This window comes from Larus michahellis, chromosome 3 (assembly GCF_964199755.1).
Source record: "Larus michahellis chromosome 3, bLarMic1.1, whole genome shotgun sequence".
Classification (NCBI taxonomy): domain Eukaryota; kingdom Metazoa; phylum Chordata; class Aves; order Charadriiformes; family Laridae; genus Larus; species Larus michahellis.
Genome location: NC_133898.1, coordinates 51,100,934 through 51,118,201, shown reverse-complemented (window position 1 = coordinate 51,118,201; position 17,268 = coordinate 51,100,934). Strand labels below are relative to the sequence as shown.

General features: G+C 41.7%; 1 protein-coding gene across 6 annotated transcripts in view; it reads left to right on the top strand.

Moving 5' to 3' along the window:
• Window positions 1-17,268, top strand: part of TSNAX (translin associated factor X) — a 56,331-nt gene that overhangs the window by 26,627 nt on the left and 12,436 nt on the right. The window contains exons 1-4 of one of the 6 annotated variants that reach the window (XM_074580128.1): window positions 4,567-4,601; window positions 6,563-6,670; window positions 9,993-10,107; window positions 11,719-11,849. In XM_074580128.1, coding sequence (XP_074436229.1) covers window positions 6,655-6,670; window positions 9,993-10,107; window positions 11,719-11,849 — 262 coding nt within the window. In that variant the 5' untranslated portion in view covers window positions 4,567-4,601; window positions 6,563-6,654. The other 5 variants (XM_074580124.1, XM_074580125.1, XM_074580127.1 and 2 more) reach the window with 5 other exon arrangements.

The window sequence follows — 17,268 nt, the reverse complement described above, 5'->3', positions numbered from 1 at the left end:
TATCCAGGGGGTACTGAGGGACGGAGGTACTGAAGAGCATCTGAGACTCTTCAAGGTTGGCAGGCTTCACATGAGAGACTTAGGTATGCATACAACAAAAGATGCAAATTCTGCTGTCAGGGGATCGGATTTACCATTTCTGATAAGAACTGCACCTTCAGGCTCCCTCACTTTTGTGACTCCCATAGCTGAAGGAAAGGTTTTGGTTTTGCTTTGTTTGCAGCTCTTACTCCATCAGCATCTTTTCCCAAACTACAACAAACTATAACTTTTAGCCCACACCTTTTCTTTGTCCTGCCACTATGGCAGAAACGACGAGCATTTCATCAAGCGTGCCAAACTGAAGCAGCTAGAAATATAAAGGATCATATCACTTCAGTTATAATTTGCAAGTGTCTCAGGCACAGAGAGGGGCATGGGAGAGATGAGGGAGAAAGGTTAGTCTCTGCACTTTGCTTCTACTGCATTACGGGTGTTGATGTAGATGCAAAATAAAGATATTCTCACCTTGAATTCCTCCAAAGCAATTCTTTCATGTGGTTGCCTCAGTAGAATGAAATATTCATGAAATAGCCAGCACGCCCACCCAGACATAAGCCAGGCACTAACTGTTCATGTTTAGAAACAAACTTTCCCCATGGGTACATTATTCATAGCCGGTCACTTGCCAGTTTTCCCTTGGAAGATAGAAACTAAACATTAGGAATGCACAGTTGGGTTTCTTCTTTTTTTTATTTATTTTTTACAGCTGGATGTTGCAGCAAACCTGTAGGTTCTCCCTGTCCTTCTCTTTTCCACTCGCCCATTTACAAATTGGCTAAATCAATGGTGCATTCCCAAAATCTTCCTGCTGATCCACTCAAAGGCTGCACCATAGTGTATTAGCCCTTGGGAGGATCCTGACACTTCCACGAGAAATCTCAAATTCAACCGGCTGAAAAACATTTACAGCTTTCAAACATTATTCCAGGAAAAGAGGAAATCATCCTCCCGATCCATCCTGCCAAAAGACTATGGGCATCTCTGTTGCCTGAGAAACATAACAGGTTGTTGTTATAACAGCTAGAGAGCAGCTGACCTCCGGCTTCCTTTCATCAACCAGCTGCAAAACTCCTCGGTCATGTAACAGTCTCAAATTGAACATCTGACTCCAGTTTATGCAATTCCCCTGTGACCGTTTCGTAAGTTTTTTGTCACTTCGGTTCACTCAATTGTTTGTTGAAAGCATTCACAGTTATATTGGCTAATGTGAACATTTGAGTATGACAGACAGCCCCATGGTTAAGCCTTCGATCTCCAAGGCAACCTCACACCCTTGCTCTGAGAGTACGTCATGTCAAGAGACAAAATGAAACCCAAAAGGATATGTGGAGATAATTCCAGCTCTAACTATCCATAGTGCTATTGCGTTAACAGAGACTTTAGGAAACATTCCCAGGCTGGTTATTTAAACATGGGAGGGCACCACAAAGATAGCATTTGTGTCTAAGGCTATACAAACCATACAGGTCCAAGAAGAGTACACTGAGCTCTGCCAGTAAACCCAGGGATCTTAAACAGTTTCCAAAGAGCTACACTGAAATGACTGAGGCGTAAAGATATGGTGATTTCATGTGTCTGCCAAATCACTCATGCCCTACCTCTGTACAACTCCCTTACTTGAAGCGGTAGGTGTTGAAGCAGCTTTACTAGTGTGGTCCTTGATTTGGACCTGCCACCACTCCTATGTCTGCCCTTCACAGCATTCAGCTGAGTCAATATTAGACTCCGGCTTTTCCAGAGAAGGAAAGATTCATTCTCCACTCCATCATTTCAAGGTGGTCTCTGCTGACGATGCTACAGCAGAGCAAAAGCCTCACTGAAGAATATTGTGTAGGAGTGTTATTAAAGTAGGTCATTGCCCAAAGCGGCAGACTTAAGGGATAAAGCAAATGAAGATCCTATCTGCTACAGCGGTTGTTTTCAGATGGTTTTCCCACTCAGAAAGGCACAGATCATATCTGGTCCACCTACTCATGCTCTGTCCTCACAGCCGTGAGTCTTAAAAAACACTTTTTTTTCCGTATGAAAGATGAGTTACCAACCTTGTCTTAGGATCTGGAGCACAATCCTATACAACCCATATGCAACATCTCAATGTGACCTGAAGTCTCCAAGAAAACCTCACTGGTTTGTAGTTAATTTTGTTTGGGGTTTTTTTGCCCCACCCTAAATCCCTGCACCTCCTTTCTGTTATCATTTACTCCCTCAAAATGTTGCTATTCCTTCTGGCACACTTGTGCCATTCTCTCTTCAGGCATAAAGAAAACATAACTGGAAGGGGAGGGGGAAAGGTATAATTATCAGCTAGAAGAAAGGGAAAGATATTGAAAATAACCTGTTGCCAAAGAAGTTTAACACTGCCACATTTAAATGGATTGGCTCAGAAAAAAATAGCAGTTCTTATTCATGACAACGTCTCAGAGATGTCAAGAGAGCTGTCGAGTATCTCTGGGCATGTGCAAAGTGTCACTGAGACCAACAGAAATCAGTGGAAGATCAAACCTCCCTTCCCCAAAATTGTCTGGAAATTCTCCACTGCTGGGAAACATTTGAATGCCAGTGCTCTTTCCACTATCCTGTGATACCGATGTAACCAAAACCACTCTGCTTTTTTCCAAACAGCTGCTGAGAACAGGGAAATAGCACAGTTAAAAAAAAAAAAAAAAGTAGCGTTTCCAAAAGCAGCTTAAGTGTGTGCAGCAATAACACCGACACAAATCATTTCATGTTCTGATTTTGCTACATAGAAAGCAGAAAGCTCCTGTGCAGTTGGTAGGGCAGCAATCAAGCTGTTGCACAACGGAATATGTAGATCAGGCCTGAGGAAGTTCTGCTGGGATCCTCTTTGTACTCTGTTTTTCAAATGTGATTAACATCTGTTTTCTTAGATTAGGAAATTGCAGAGAGGTCTTATGTTACGCTTCTGAATAATTCTGAACACTGCACGACAGAGTCATGTGTTCTAGATATTTGGAAATACCAGGTTTTAGCAACTCATGCTTGGCTGCCCAGAGACTGTTTAAAGCTCATTGTCAAAGCCTTGCTCCTCTACTATCTGACTTAGGTGATTTATTGTCCTCCTGAATCTGTTGCCAGATTCACCTGGTATTCAAGTTTGCTAATAGCCGTATTTTTTTATTTGTTAAACACAGAGGCCTGAGCCAGGGCTGGTGTCCCTGCTCTTTGAGAACTGCCAAAGGACTCTTGAAGCATTCGCATCTCACAGCTAGGCTTATCTGGTTTCTAGTAAGGTGCAAGTTCCACCCAAATTTTTTTCCCTAGTCAGGATGTTTATAATCACTCCTGGAGGTTCTTTCCCTCTGTCAAATCAGATCGACCAATTGACCAACAGATTAAAAAATTATTAAGGGTGGGGAGGAAGGACAGACACACATGCACACCCACACACAAAGGCTGTCAGCACTCTGCCTTTGTGTTCATATGGGCTTTGTTTCCTTGTGAATCCAGCTACTAAACCAGGCAACAGCTGACATCTAGCAGCAGAGCAACAAGACTAATGATTTGCAAGCCTTTTGGTTTTGGGATTTGCAACACCCACCCCTTTTTTAAACATGTTAGAGGAACACATCAGAATGCATGTGTAGGAAGGAAAAGCATGAATAATCCAGTGGGGAAAGCAGACTTTTCATAGCTCACCACCATAAGAACTGAAGCGTCATCAAGTGCCCTTTGTGCAGGGGGACATTTAGTGTGCATCCATCGCCCTTGTGCTCAATCCTGTGATGCCTCCTGTGAACGCTCACACTAAATCCCTAGCAGAGGAAACATAGGATGCAGATAACCTGGGTTCAGGAATTAGTGGTCCCAAACCAGGTCAGATTGGCAATCCACAGCCCCCTCATGCCCCTCTCTCCCCACCCACAGGCTGGAGACCTCTGTTCTCCTGCTGTGTCCGCTGCCCGCCCTGCGGCAGCAGCTACATCTGCTGCTTCTCCCGGTTTTTTTCCAGATAACTGGTGGCTTCACTATCAGACCTTCTCCATGTACAGCACAGCCAGCGGCTCCAGTTTCCAGGCCCTGTCTCGCTGTCACTGTCCCGTCCTCTCTGCCCTCCTCCGCCCGGTACAGCTCCTCGCAGGGTGCGGCGGGCCCCTCTCCCCGCTGGGCACTGAGGGGACCACCGCGACTTGGGCGCTAGCCACGCCGGGTTGTTGACGTGCCCCCATTCCCCTGGCACGGTGAAGGAAAGTGCCATGCTCTTGATGTGTCAGGGAAGAAGGCGGCTGCAAGGAGACAGGGAGAGGGCCTGAGGGAGGGGGGTGAGGGGAAAGGCGACACGACAGACACTTTCTGCGGGTCCAGGCTAAGGAAAGTCGATGCCGCCGCCGCCACCCCGCCTCTCCCCTGCTTAGCTGGTCGAGCAGGGCGGTAGCGGAACACCGGAGCTGCCAGCGCGGGCGGCAGGCAGGGAACACCAAAGCCTCCCCGCCGGCCACAACGCCCCCGCCCCGACACTACATGTCCCGTCGTGCCGCGGGCGCGGGGAGGCCCCCACGGCGGGGTCGCAGACTAGCTGCCAAGGCGTCGCCTGCTCAGAGGTACAGCCCGGCCAGCGGCACTACCCCTATTTCGAGGGCAGTAAGGCTCGATATCACCCTCCCCGCTCCCACAGCTCCGCCACACCTCTCGCGCTGCAGGCGGTGGGCCGAAAGGCTCCGCTGTGTGGCGTCTTGCCGTCAGGCACCTGAACGGGCGCCATCGGGGCGGGGGCCGCGGGCGGCGCGGCGGGGCGGAAGCGGGTTGCCGGGGGGACGCGGCCTGTCTCGGCGGCGGCAGCGGGATGAGCGGCAAGGAAGGTGACGGCGGCGCGCGTACCTCTACCACCCCTCCCGCCCCGGCTCGGCGGCAGTTGGAGCCGTCGGCTCCTTGGTGTGTGGCGCGGCTCGGCGTCGCCTCCCCACCGGAGCGGGGCCGCCCGCCGCCGCCTGGCGCGCAGGGGTATGGGCGGGCGCCTGTCCGGGTGTGCGGCCCATGCGCCGCCCGCCGCGGAGGGGCGGTCCAGCCACAGGCGGCCCGGGCCGGCGGCCGTACGGGCCCTCGGGTGCCGGTTCAGCGCCCTGAGCCGGCAGGAGGCGGGGGCGTGAGGGCTTGGGGCTGGCGGCAGCGGTAGGGGGAGGCCCTGCGGCTGGGAGGGGGCAGAGGTGTGAGCCTCCTTCCTTCAGCTGTGCCACTGAACGCTGCCCGGACACCCAGAGAGGCACCGTTTCTTCAGAAGCCTTCTCGCTTGCGTCTTACGCCTGTGAACGTAGTTTTCGAAAATTCTCGCGCTTGGTGGTAGAAAAGCAGTTGCTGCAGCCAGAAGCCGAGTGTGTGTTAGGCCCGAAAAGCACTTGTAGCGGTAACTGACTTCGGATAACGCAGCACTGGCTTTGTGGCCTGTGTGTTGGTTTAGCCCAGGCAGTCACACAGACCTCCCTTCAGCCAGGATGCAGGCTCTGCAGCAAGGAAGCTGGCTTTTTTATTTTTCATTTGTTTTTCAAAATTAAGGCTAGGTCACTGTTATTGCAGTCTGTGGTTTTCTGATATTCAAGTTACTGGTTATTCAGTGGAACCTCTTCTCTATCAGTTTCTCTCTTCCCCCCTACTTCAGGAGGGCCTGTTTTTTCCTGTAGGTCATTATGATGTTCCCAGCTTTTGGAATACTGCAGAGAATTTTAATTCTCTGCACTATTTCAGGGGTTGTGTTTGTAATGTTTTTAGCTGCTACAGGAAAAACAAAACCCTGAACTCATGTCCTAACAGAAAAGAAGGAAAAAATGATTTTCAGTTTCCTCTTTTAGAAAGTAACTACGCCCACTTCTGGTTTTGGTTTTGGATAATAAACAATTAAACGGAAACATTTTAAAATCCAGTGTTCGTCTGTAACTTTTAAGTAGCTTCCTTTTGTTCTTCTTTTAAGGAAATTGAGAGCACTCCACATATTCAAAAAGGTATGCTTGTATGTAAGAGTCTGCCAAATTTTGGCCTTTGTTAGGAATACAAAGTGTACAGCTGTCACAAAAAGGAGCTAGTGAGAGGGAGGAATGGTTAAAACACGAATGACACAATGAGTCAGTCCTAGGTGAAGGAAGGACAAAAGGAAGAAACAACACAAAGTATAAATCAGTAGTGAACGTAAATAGTTTTAATGACTCCTGTCAAGCTGAATTTTTAAAAGTAAAAAAAAAAAAAAAGTCTAATCCTGTAGGCCCTTGCTTACACAAGGTTTTCCATGCAGCCGTTCCCTTACAGAAAAGAAACTGTAGGATCCTACCACACTCATCCATTGAAATTGGTAGGATTTTTTCTAATTTTCACTAGGAATGTGGAGGAAAAAGTAGCATGCTAACACGAAGATTACATCAGTTGGTAATAAGGTTCATCCAGTTACCTTACTCTATCCTGTAAATTATGGCTACAGTCAGGAATGCTCTGAAGACAGCATTCTGATGTTGCCTGTGCTCTGGCAAAACTACTTTATTTTTAAATGTATTTTTGTGTGTGTATCTTCTATTAATAGGATCGGGTGGGTTCAGAAAACGAAAGCATGACAATTTTCCACATGGTCAAAGAAGAGAGGAAAAAGAGAATGTTAATCCATCTTCAGCTCTGATGACATCTTTTAAATGTAAGTAAGCACTTGGAATGTCAGATTATGAAAACATGGTATAGAAATTGCTAGGAAATTACTAGTATTTAGTGATAGAATAAACCAGCTTTCTCTGGGGGAGAAACCTGAAACTAGTTGGACTCATGCTTCATATGTTTAGAGCTTGGTGTTTTGCTTTGTGTGCATTAAAGTCCTGAGAGTGGGATTTCACGTAGCTCAAACTGACTCATGACTTGCTCCCTTTTTCATCCTACCTGCTGTTCCCCGTCCCCCCCCAGCTTGTGCTGAACCTGATGCCAAACAAACTGCATAAGTGTTCAGCCAGACAAAAGGCGACTGGGCCCTTTGGTGGCAGAAAACTGTAAGATCTGTAGAGGTGTAATGCAAAATCTGAGCCACAGGGACAAAAGGAGGAGATGGCTACCTTTGGGAAGACTGAGAAGGCTCTTAGCTGTTGACCTTAGCTTTGGTGCATAGATGACTAAGCTACTTCAGTGTAAATCTGGATGCATTGATTTGCAAGTTGGTAGCTGTTTATACATGCACTTTTTAAACATAAGAGTTTAGTGAACTAATATAAACCTGTATGTAGATGCTTATTTCAGTTTGAGTACCTCTTTAAAATTAGTGTATATTTCAGTTTCTTTAAATAAGCAAGTGTAAACTTCCCTCCAACCAAATTGTTTTCATAGGATTTTGCACACAACCAGATTTAAACTCTGGTAAATTTAGTTGAACTTTTGTATTAGGCAAGTCCTAACAAGGTAAAGTGGAGTTTCAGAAATGAGAAGCCTTGACAGAAGGAGGAAGGAGGTGTGATATGGGGAATAGATTAATTCTTGGTGTAAAATTTTCGCCATGCCCCCTATGTTTTACGAAGCTAAGGAGGATGAAGTAGTAAGAGCTGGATGGCTGTTATAGATGGTCACTTCATCATATAATTTCCTTGCTTTCTTTAAAACAGATACTTCTTTTTTTCAGTGGAAGTCAGCTTGGCAGATGATTAAATTTGACCCCTGAACTTCTATACTGACTAACGTACATACACTTGCACTTGAATTGAGTAGTGCAACTGCACTTTTAGCTTTAATTTTTCACCCTCAAGCATATCAGTTTATCATAAGGTTGCCATTAATTCAAGTTCAAAGCAACACTTGTTTTCCTCCTTTCCCATGAGATCCAGTCAGCAGCATTTGGTTAATTTCAGAAAGGATGTAAGTGACATGGTTTATTCAGCTTTTCAAAGATCCATTCTTTATATTGCACTTTTGATTATAGGCCCCAGAGAGAGAGAGATTTGTGGTCTTTAGCCTGACCATTTGTGGTCAGGCACAAGGGTTAAGAAAAGGTGTGCTCCGGATGGCTGATAATTGAGCAAGCTATGTAAGGTGAACCGTAGTGGCGCACTATTTCTATGTATGTTGCCTGAATCTAAACAACTTAATACATTAAATGTTTGTACACATTCTGCTCTTTTTCATTTCTTTGGAAAAATCTTGTACTTGAATTGACATAGTTATCTGTTGACACCAAGGATTTCTAAAAAATTAATGAGAAATTGTCTTCTATAATAATAATTATTAATATAAAAACCCCCAGTATTCAGTTACACCTTTTTTTGCTTAATAAGTTTTAAATATAACAGCTAAGTGATAGAGAGAGTGGATAGTATCTTATTTGTAAGGTTAAGATTTATTAAGTGTCATTTTTAATGGTCTGATTCTGCACCACCAAAATCAATAGAGTCTAAGTCTTTGCTTTCAGTGATAGATTAGACATTAAAGTGGAATATGTGGAGGAAAGGGCTATGTGGTCTCTATGCGTTAGCCTGGAGAATCCCTCAAGTAGTAAGCCTCTGAAATTTTAGGCAACAGTACAGTAGGTTTTCTTGCATCCTTTTAGGCTAAAGATTACCGTATTTGTCCACATTTTACTTGAGGTGACAAAACACTTCCTAGTAGCCCCTAACAGGTTTAAAATCTGACATAAAAGTCTAAGAGCCACAACTGTCCAGAAGAGATCGGGGGCATTGCTAATATTGTAGATCTTCAGAATAGTGAATTTCCTGGTAAATGAAATTGGCAAAGGGTCATTGTAATTGTCATGCATGGCATCGAACAAAGGAAAGTACCATTCACCCTCCTCAAGTTCCTCTCACTATGACTCGAGTGAAAATTTCTTCTTGATGATAATTCAGTGGTGGACTTGACTCTCAGAATTTGGAAGAGACGCACCTATCAGATGTGTGAAAGGCTTAAAAGATCAGAAGGAGCATTTGTGACTTAGAGTTTCAGAAGAAGATTGGGGAGAACAGAACAAAATAAGAGGAACCAAGGTTTTATCGAGGTGATGAGAAATACAGTTTCTCATGAAGCTGCTTTTGTAGCTTCATCTAAACTTTGCTTGCCAGCAAACTGGTGTGCTTTTCTAAAGGGTATTCACTTATCAGACCCTTTAAAAATGTGACCTCTTAGCTCATTTTCTCCATCCTCTCACAAGGACACTTTTAACGCCTCAGGCGGTTAGGCAGGCAATGTGTCAGATTTTTTGTGAGTATTTATTAATTGTTTATTTAGTGGAATAATGGTCTATAAAATGTTAATGGTATTTGTGAAACATTCATAATGTTTGATTGTGTTAACCAGATACACACCCTCACTTCTCTGTGTTCATTGTAGTTAGACAGAGAGAATTTACATCAATAACTAGAAATCTTATTTTAAGTAATTGATCTCACTTTGCTTCAGGACTTCTAATTCTTAGGGATATTAAAATACTTAACTTTTGGCCAAGTCTAGTTGGAATGTGAAACGCAACCTTTCTTTTTGCTAACTCGTGCATTTTTAAAAGTGTATGTGCCTTAGTCAAATCCCTTTTTGTTTGTTTTGCTTTAGAGACTGTTGAATCTTATTTTCTAATGATTGTAGTGTTTTATTTTTTAATTTATCTTGCTAAATTTGGGTGAAATTTTAAGTTAGTTTCCTGAACAGCAGTATTGCAGAATAGATTTTACTAGTTAAAACAAGTATTTTACCTTTGAATTGTTTGGGCTGCCTTAAAACATCATCAGAGTTGATGTATGTTTAAACCTGACTTATTATAAAAAAGTAGTATTAACGATGAATTTTGCAGCTCTGACAGGTGGTAGGCAGTGGTGGCCTCCGCAGCCGTGCACCACACAGGAGCATCTGCCCTGGCCACCTTGGGAAAAGGCACACCAGGGAAAAGGCTGGTGGGGCTGGGGACTACAAGCAGTTTCTGTAGCACAGGCTCTTTGCTTTTCCCCTATGCTGTATTCATGTGATAACCGTGCTTGTTACTGCGATGATTGACTCTGCAGCATTTCAACTGGAGCTTGACACGAGGCACGATAAGTATGAACGGCTTGTGAAGCTCAGTCGTGATATAACTATCGAAAGCAAAAGAACAATATTTCTGCTCCACCGGTTTGCCAGGTGAGTCACATTGAGCATTAAAGTGTTCACAGAAACCTAGAAGCTGCCTTGCAGTGTTTGTATTTGTGATTAATAGCTGCAACGTTCTGTTGAGAGGAATTTAATTAACTTCCCGTAAACATCCTTTAGGGTGAGCTAATGAATGCACACTCCAGTTAGAGAATTGAAAGATGCGGGTTCAGGTTTCTCAGTTGATTTTGTTGGCGTATTAAACAGGATCAGAATCGCAGAGTATAACAGCAGATGAGGGCTTTCCAGCTTCCAGCAAGCTGAGAGAAGAGCATGCGCCCTTCCTTCAGGCTAGCTGCCTCTGCAGTTACCTCCCCATTTTGGTTTTTGCAGCCCCACCCCAGATCATCAATGCAAAAAGGAGGTGACTTGGCTTCTGTTTACTTCCATACACACTGCAGTCTAAGAGGCTTTTGTGTGAAGTTTTGAGCTTCTACATCTTTTGTGTTCTTGTGAGCCTTCAAGCAGTCTTTGGAAGCCACAGACAAACTAGAAGAATAACAGGAAAATTTGAAGCTTTGCATAGCCTGCTGTATAAATTATTTACTGTATGTGTCAAACATTGGTCTTAACGTGTTACCCTTACAACAGCTCTCCCTGTTCCTTTCCCCAAATTTATTTTTTTGTTACCTATCAATGCATTTCTGCTGTAGTAGTAACTATTTATAGCAACCACAGTAGTAACAATTATAAATAGGGATTAGGAAATTGCCCTCTTTTTAACTTGATCTTCTTCTGCGAAGAGGCATTGTGGTAATTCTAGTAACTGCTACAACCTTGACTGTAAATAGCTACTCCCACTGCAGAGGCTAGATATGCTGGGAACTGGTAGAATAAAGAACAACAACAAAAAAACTCCTCTTTACTCCAAATTTTAGATTCCTGTTTTGTGAGATATTCTTGGTTTTGTGAGAGTGGAAGCCTTCCATGCTGTATTTTTATTTCCTTCTCCTTTGCTTTTTGCTATTATTGTGGCTTTGCTTTCAGAAAACTGTTAGTTTTTAAATGGTTTCTCAAGACCAGTCTACCAGTACTTCTTTAAATAGACTGTAAACTAATATACCATATAGATTATTTGGAGGTGGGGAAAGTTTAAAGGAAATTAGATAAACTAAACTTTAAATGCCAAGCATATGTTGTGGTTGTGAATCAGATATTTCAGCTGTTCCCAAATAGCATAGTCCATAATTACTTCCTAAAAAAAAAAATCACACGTAGAACTAAATCATGTATTGTATTTTGCAATACTGTAATGTATTGCAAAATATATTTTTTAAGAGGTTGAAGGACTTCTGAAAATACTGCTAGTTTTCCAGAATACTTTTTTGAAGCCTTTGCACGTGTGTCTCCTTCTTACTTAAGCAATAATTAAAATTTGGAATAAATGTCATGCCACCAGAACTGTGTTTGGCGTGTTGATTATTTTCATGGTAAGAATCTACAGGATTTCATAATCTGCAGTAGGTATCTCATTCTGATATTTGCTTTTTCCTGAAGCCATTGAAAATGTATTCGTTAGTAAAAAAAAAAGTGTGTAATATTTTTAAACTGTTTGCTCATGTACTGAAATCTGCTCTTTCAGTTTCTGTTTTATGATTGCAGTGCTCCCAATGGGGAAGAAATACTAAATGAATCTGAAGTCAAGCTAGATGCTGTCCGACGGAAGATTAAGCAGGTTGCACAAGAGCTGATTGGAGAGGACATGTATCAGTTCCACAGAGCTATATCTCCAGGTAAATGGTTTTTAAATAGGGAAAGTGTTTTAAAATGAATGCAATGTACCATTTTAAAATATGGCAAGTATCATAAGGGCAAGTAAAAAGGGTTCAGTTTCTCTTTATGTAGCAGTGGTTCCTCTTCATGCTACAGGTCTGAATTTGTCACATTTCTGTGGTTATAAATCAGGACTCAGATTAATCTTTGTTGTTAGCAAAGTTAGCTCTGGTATTAGAGAGGCTATTGCCCTACAGTCGTCTTATCATTGCAGTTGAATGAAGACTTAAATGGGAGAATACAACTGGAAAAATTTGGACCCTAAACTGAAGTTGGGATTAGTTCCAATGAGTGTACTGGCTGGTCCTCTCTGGCTGAGAGGAGTATTTGGAACACACTCGTTTACCCTGCCTGAAGGGCTTATAATTTCTGGGAGGAGCGTTGGAGTGACTATTTTGTGAAATGATCCCGTTTTGAGTTGATAAAGTTCATGAATTAAAATGCGTAGATTAGCATTTTTTCTTCTAGATGTGCTTCTGCATCTGCGTTACAATCATTAAGTCAGAGTTTATATTTGTTTCAATCGCATCTTTTTCTGCTCCTCTCTATAAATGGCAGTCTTTACTAAAACCTTTGAGATACTAAGTCCCAGTGCTTTCATGACTCTTGCTGTCAAATTGTATTTCTTTGCTGACAATCTGAATTTTGCCTTAAACTGTTATGCCTTGTTTGTGGCAACGTGAGTAAAACACCTAACTGCTTCTTTGACATCTCGTTCGTGGTAGAAATGTGTCTTGTGTTTATCAGTCTTGCTTTAAACATATTGGAATTCTCTATATCTTTCCTTATTCAGGCAAGACTCCTTCACTGAGGAGAGCTGAAGAATTGCCCTGAATGATTTAATTGTTTAAACATGTCCATAGGTAGGATTGATTTGATAAACCAGCAGCAAATACATGTATGTAATTTACAAGACAAACGGTGCACAGTTTAATTTGTACTTACGTCTTAAACAAATTTAAGTTTTTTAAGAGTGAGATGGCTCTTAAGTGCAAGCTCAGTTTGGCACTTATGAACCAGAAGGAGTTTTCCATGCTAGTCTTCAATGGCTCTACTTCAGTTCCCCAGTCCTCTTACCTGTGGTACATCGGGTTGTTCAAATTAAATCTAAGTAGTAGTTATTCTTAGGAGAGCTACTTACAATCTGTGTGTGTCTTGCTGCTATTTATAGGTTAGTACTGTAATGAGGCAATGAAAAGAAAGAGATAATTCAAAACTCTGACACTACAGATGACCTCGAACTGGGAACAAAACTAGTCCAAGTATATTATGAGTATCTTGACTGGCTGAAAATGTGTTTGGATTTTCATTTTATGGATTGCTTATAAAAGCTGAAAATCCTTGCATTCAGTTTTAGGAACGAAAATTTTTGAAAGCTTCATTGAGACTTGTAAACCTTGTCTGAATAACCCATGAAGTTTGTAGTCCCGTGTGACTCGTGTAACACCATCTGTAGAACAACAGCATTTGAGGTCTGCTGCCTCACCAATCTTTGTGGGACTTCCTGAGACTTCGTGATACAAGCTATCAGCCTTGCCCTTTGAGCAAAATTGTTACAGGGTAACCAGTTTACCCTGCATCAGCTGCTTCACCTGAATTGTCTTTATTAGCATGTGGCTTTGCGTGGGTAAATCCAAAGAGGCATACCTACCTCTATTTTTACTGAGGGGCAGCTTGCCTGGAATTAGCTTGCATTCATCTCAGATGTAATAAAGTACACCTACATAGCAGACATATGGAAACTTACAGCCTGGTAACTTCTGTATGGACCCATGTCTTATAAAGCAAGTGAGGAAACCTGACACCACATTTCTACTTCCATATTCTCTCCTCTGAGTGGAAAAAAAAATACTTGCTTTGGTTTTTTTTTTTTTAAATACGTATTTTTCAACCTCAAAAGTTAAGATTTTTATATGAAGGATATATAAACTTAAGCTAGTCACAGCAACCTGAAAATAAATTAATGAAAAAATTTCCATTCAGGTTTGCTTTGTGTATTTTGTAAATACTCATGCACAGTCAGCTACACTGATTCTCCTGTATAATCAATTTCTAACTTGCAGAAAGATATCTTTTAATATCAAAATGGAGTGGAATAAACTCTTTAGAAAACAACTGAAAAAACACTATCAGAAACAATTCAGCATTTCTAAAACTTTTCCCCAGTGTTTTGAATCTCAGCCTCTTAAAATGACTAAGATGTATTTGTCCATCGTAGAGCAGGCCAAATTACTCTAGACCTCTAGTAGAGGAAGTTAGAGTCCTGCTGCATGTGTATGATGACTCAATGCCTCCACAGCTGCAAAGCTTTTATATATAGAACAGCACATCCCTAACACTTGCACGGGACTTGTAGTGGAGTCAGATTATTGTAGAATCATAGACAACTTAAAAGAATGAATCTTACTGACATCCCTAGGTAAAAAGAAAGAAGGCAAAGAGGTATTAGTACACTAAATAAGGGGGAGGAGAAGTGGACTCTGCTGTCCATCTTTCTAGCAATAAGGTGTGCAGTCTCTCAAAGAAATGGATGAACTTTGCTGTTTTGGGACAGAACTAAAGGATAGAAATGTGCAGGCCTCCCCGTTGCATTTCTGTAGCCCTCGTAGGTAGCTCTGGATTGGAGTGGGGTTGTTTGGAGTTAGAACTGGGAATGGCTGTACTTTTACCTTTTTCCTCTCATCAGGTGACACGGGTTAGTGGCAATGCTGTGGAATCTCCTCAGTTGTAAAATGCTGCCTAGCCCTGAGATCTCCCCGTTGTTTCTGTAATTAAGTAGTTCTTGCCCCATTAAGACAACTGTTTACAAAATCCAACTGAAATAAGTTGCCTTCATTCCATTTCTGTAGGTCACCCACAGTGTCTACGTAAATTTTGGCTCTTCTACATGCTGCTCCTCTGTGAGGGGAGTTTGTTCTAGCCAGTGTTCATCGTGCATGTTTTATAAGGGTGCATGTTAGTATATACATGTGTGTCACTGAGAAGACAGGGAATGCTTTTAGGCATTGTTTAAATGAGCTCATGTGTATGACCAGTATGAAATGCAAACTTTTAGCCTGAGCTTTGCTCTTACCTTGCTCATTAGGTCTTCTGCTCTCCAGTTAGTCATTGAGATGTCAAAAAAGGAATATGCAGGCTTAAAGACTTGTAGATATTGATTGCGCTGAATATAGGGTCAAGGAGGTGACGGAGATGTAAAGATGCTTGCCAGCCAGATTATGAAGCTGAGATAGAAAACCTAGAGACGTGAAGAATGAGGGGACAATTAGATAAAGAGCAACTGTGAGAGGGAATGCTTTATCCCCCTGCCCCCCACTGTTTATGAAGAACTGTAACTGGTGAGGGAAAACCAGTGATAAGTACAAAGAATGTTGCTTTTGGTTTTGTTTTTAAGTGTCACGTTCTTTAAATGTTGCTTTGTTTTTTTCACAGTGGAAAAAAACTTGCATGCCTTTTTGAAAATAAATGTAGCTAGGAAAAGTGCTAGATCTTTTGTCTTTATGTATTTCCTAGAGCTCTAAGTCTTGACCTTCCTTTCACCTAGTTTTCACTTCTGATTTTGTATTTTAAAGAAATTCTGGAGAACTAGTTAAAAAGCTTTTTCTGAACAAAAGCATTGCCATTAAAGTGCTTTTTTTCTTCAAAAAAGAATAAAGAAACGCCTATGTCCCATATCTCAAAAGCAACATGTCCAATTAACCTCAAACTTCCTAAAAATATTCGCCTTTGTCTTGAAACCAAACATGAAACATCCTCCTGTTCCCCACCCTACCTCTCTGAGAAGGAGTAAAAGGGATCAAAACTGGGCTTATAATGGAAACCATCGTAGCAGCCTTAACTGGGGAATCATGACTGTCTGCATAATAAAGCTGCCTGATGCATATTTTATTCAGTATAATAACTGTTAGCCTATAAATAGAACAGTGCTATGAGTATAATGCTTGGGAATATTGTTTGCCACTCGTAATTGTTAAATGCTTTTTTTGGGGTTACTCCAAGCAGTTGTTCTTTTGACTTGAAGATAAAACAATTCTGGCAGAGCACTAAAGGAGTTTCATGCTTTCCCTCATTAAGAATAGTGCTAATGGCACGCAGGACGTTTCCCCAAAGGACACTTGCATGAGCTCAAACACTGAGTATAGCACTAATTGAACAACAACAAAAACTGATGACTGTTTTCTACACATTTCTTAACAGTACAGATTGTCCCAGGGGATGATTAAACAAGCAAACAAAGAGATACTGAAATAATGAAGTCTTTTTTTAATGTAGAGCTCTTCATTTGTTATTTTAGAATGTTCTGCTTTGTTGATATTTTTAAAGCTTTACTATTTGTAATATAGAATTCCTGCTCCTTTGCCCCACTTCGCAATGTATACCTTATATATCCTGTGAGGAAATGTGTACTATTTCTTTAAAATTGTTGTGAGACACTGTGCAAGAAAAGGGATGAAAAAGGTTGTATGAATTTATGAAGGGGAGGAAGAAATATTTCAGGATTTTATATATATGTGTGTGTGTATGTGTTTGGGGTTTTTTTTTTTGTATATATATATATTCAACTCCAAAATGCTAAGGAAAATATCAATAGTATACAGGAAAGATGTGTATGAGCCTTAAAGACAAGAAAGGCAGTGCTCTGCTACATGTTAGGATGTATGCAATTATTCTAAGCGTGTTCTAAATCTACTGTGCACAAATGCAAAACTTGCATAATGCAGAGGGAAACTGAGAATTGCATGGTAGGTTGGCAGTGTGTGGGATTGAACGGAGTACCTTTTTAATGTGATTTACTAAATGAAATTTCTAGCTATTTGAATATTTACTCAATTTGTTTTCCCTTAACAATAAGGGCGTATGAGAGAATTGTAAGGCTTTTGAGATGTTAAACTATTTTCTATAGGGCAACTTGACTGAAAACCCTCTTGGAGTGATAGTTTTAGCTACGTGTCGATGTTTTTACAATGAGGTCGTTAGATTCTGCTAGGAGCAAGTATAGGTGTGGTATTAGCTTCACAGCTGATAGCTGTGCATAAGACAAAATATGGAATGAGGAACCCATAATTCTTCTGGGGCTTCTTCAGTAGGCTAGCGTGGAGTGATGATAGTAGATGCAACTAGAGCATTGTTGGCTGACCTTTCGGTTTGCTGTGTGCCTGTGCTAGCAGCAGTGGTGAGTGGAGTGGTGTGCACAGAGAAGCTCATTAGCTCTTTATCATGTCTGCACTTGCTCTCAATAGGATTAGATGACGAGGCTGTAAAGTGTCAGCACCTTGTCAAAACTATTGCTCTGTGACTGCTTCTGCTGATGGTGATGCGGGAAATTCTGTGTAAAAGTTCAGCATTGACGCAATCTAACACATAATTTATCTTGTGCAG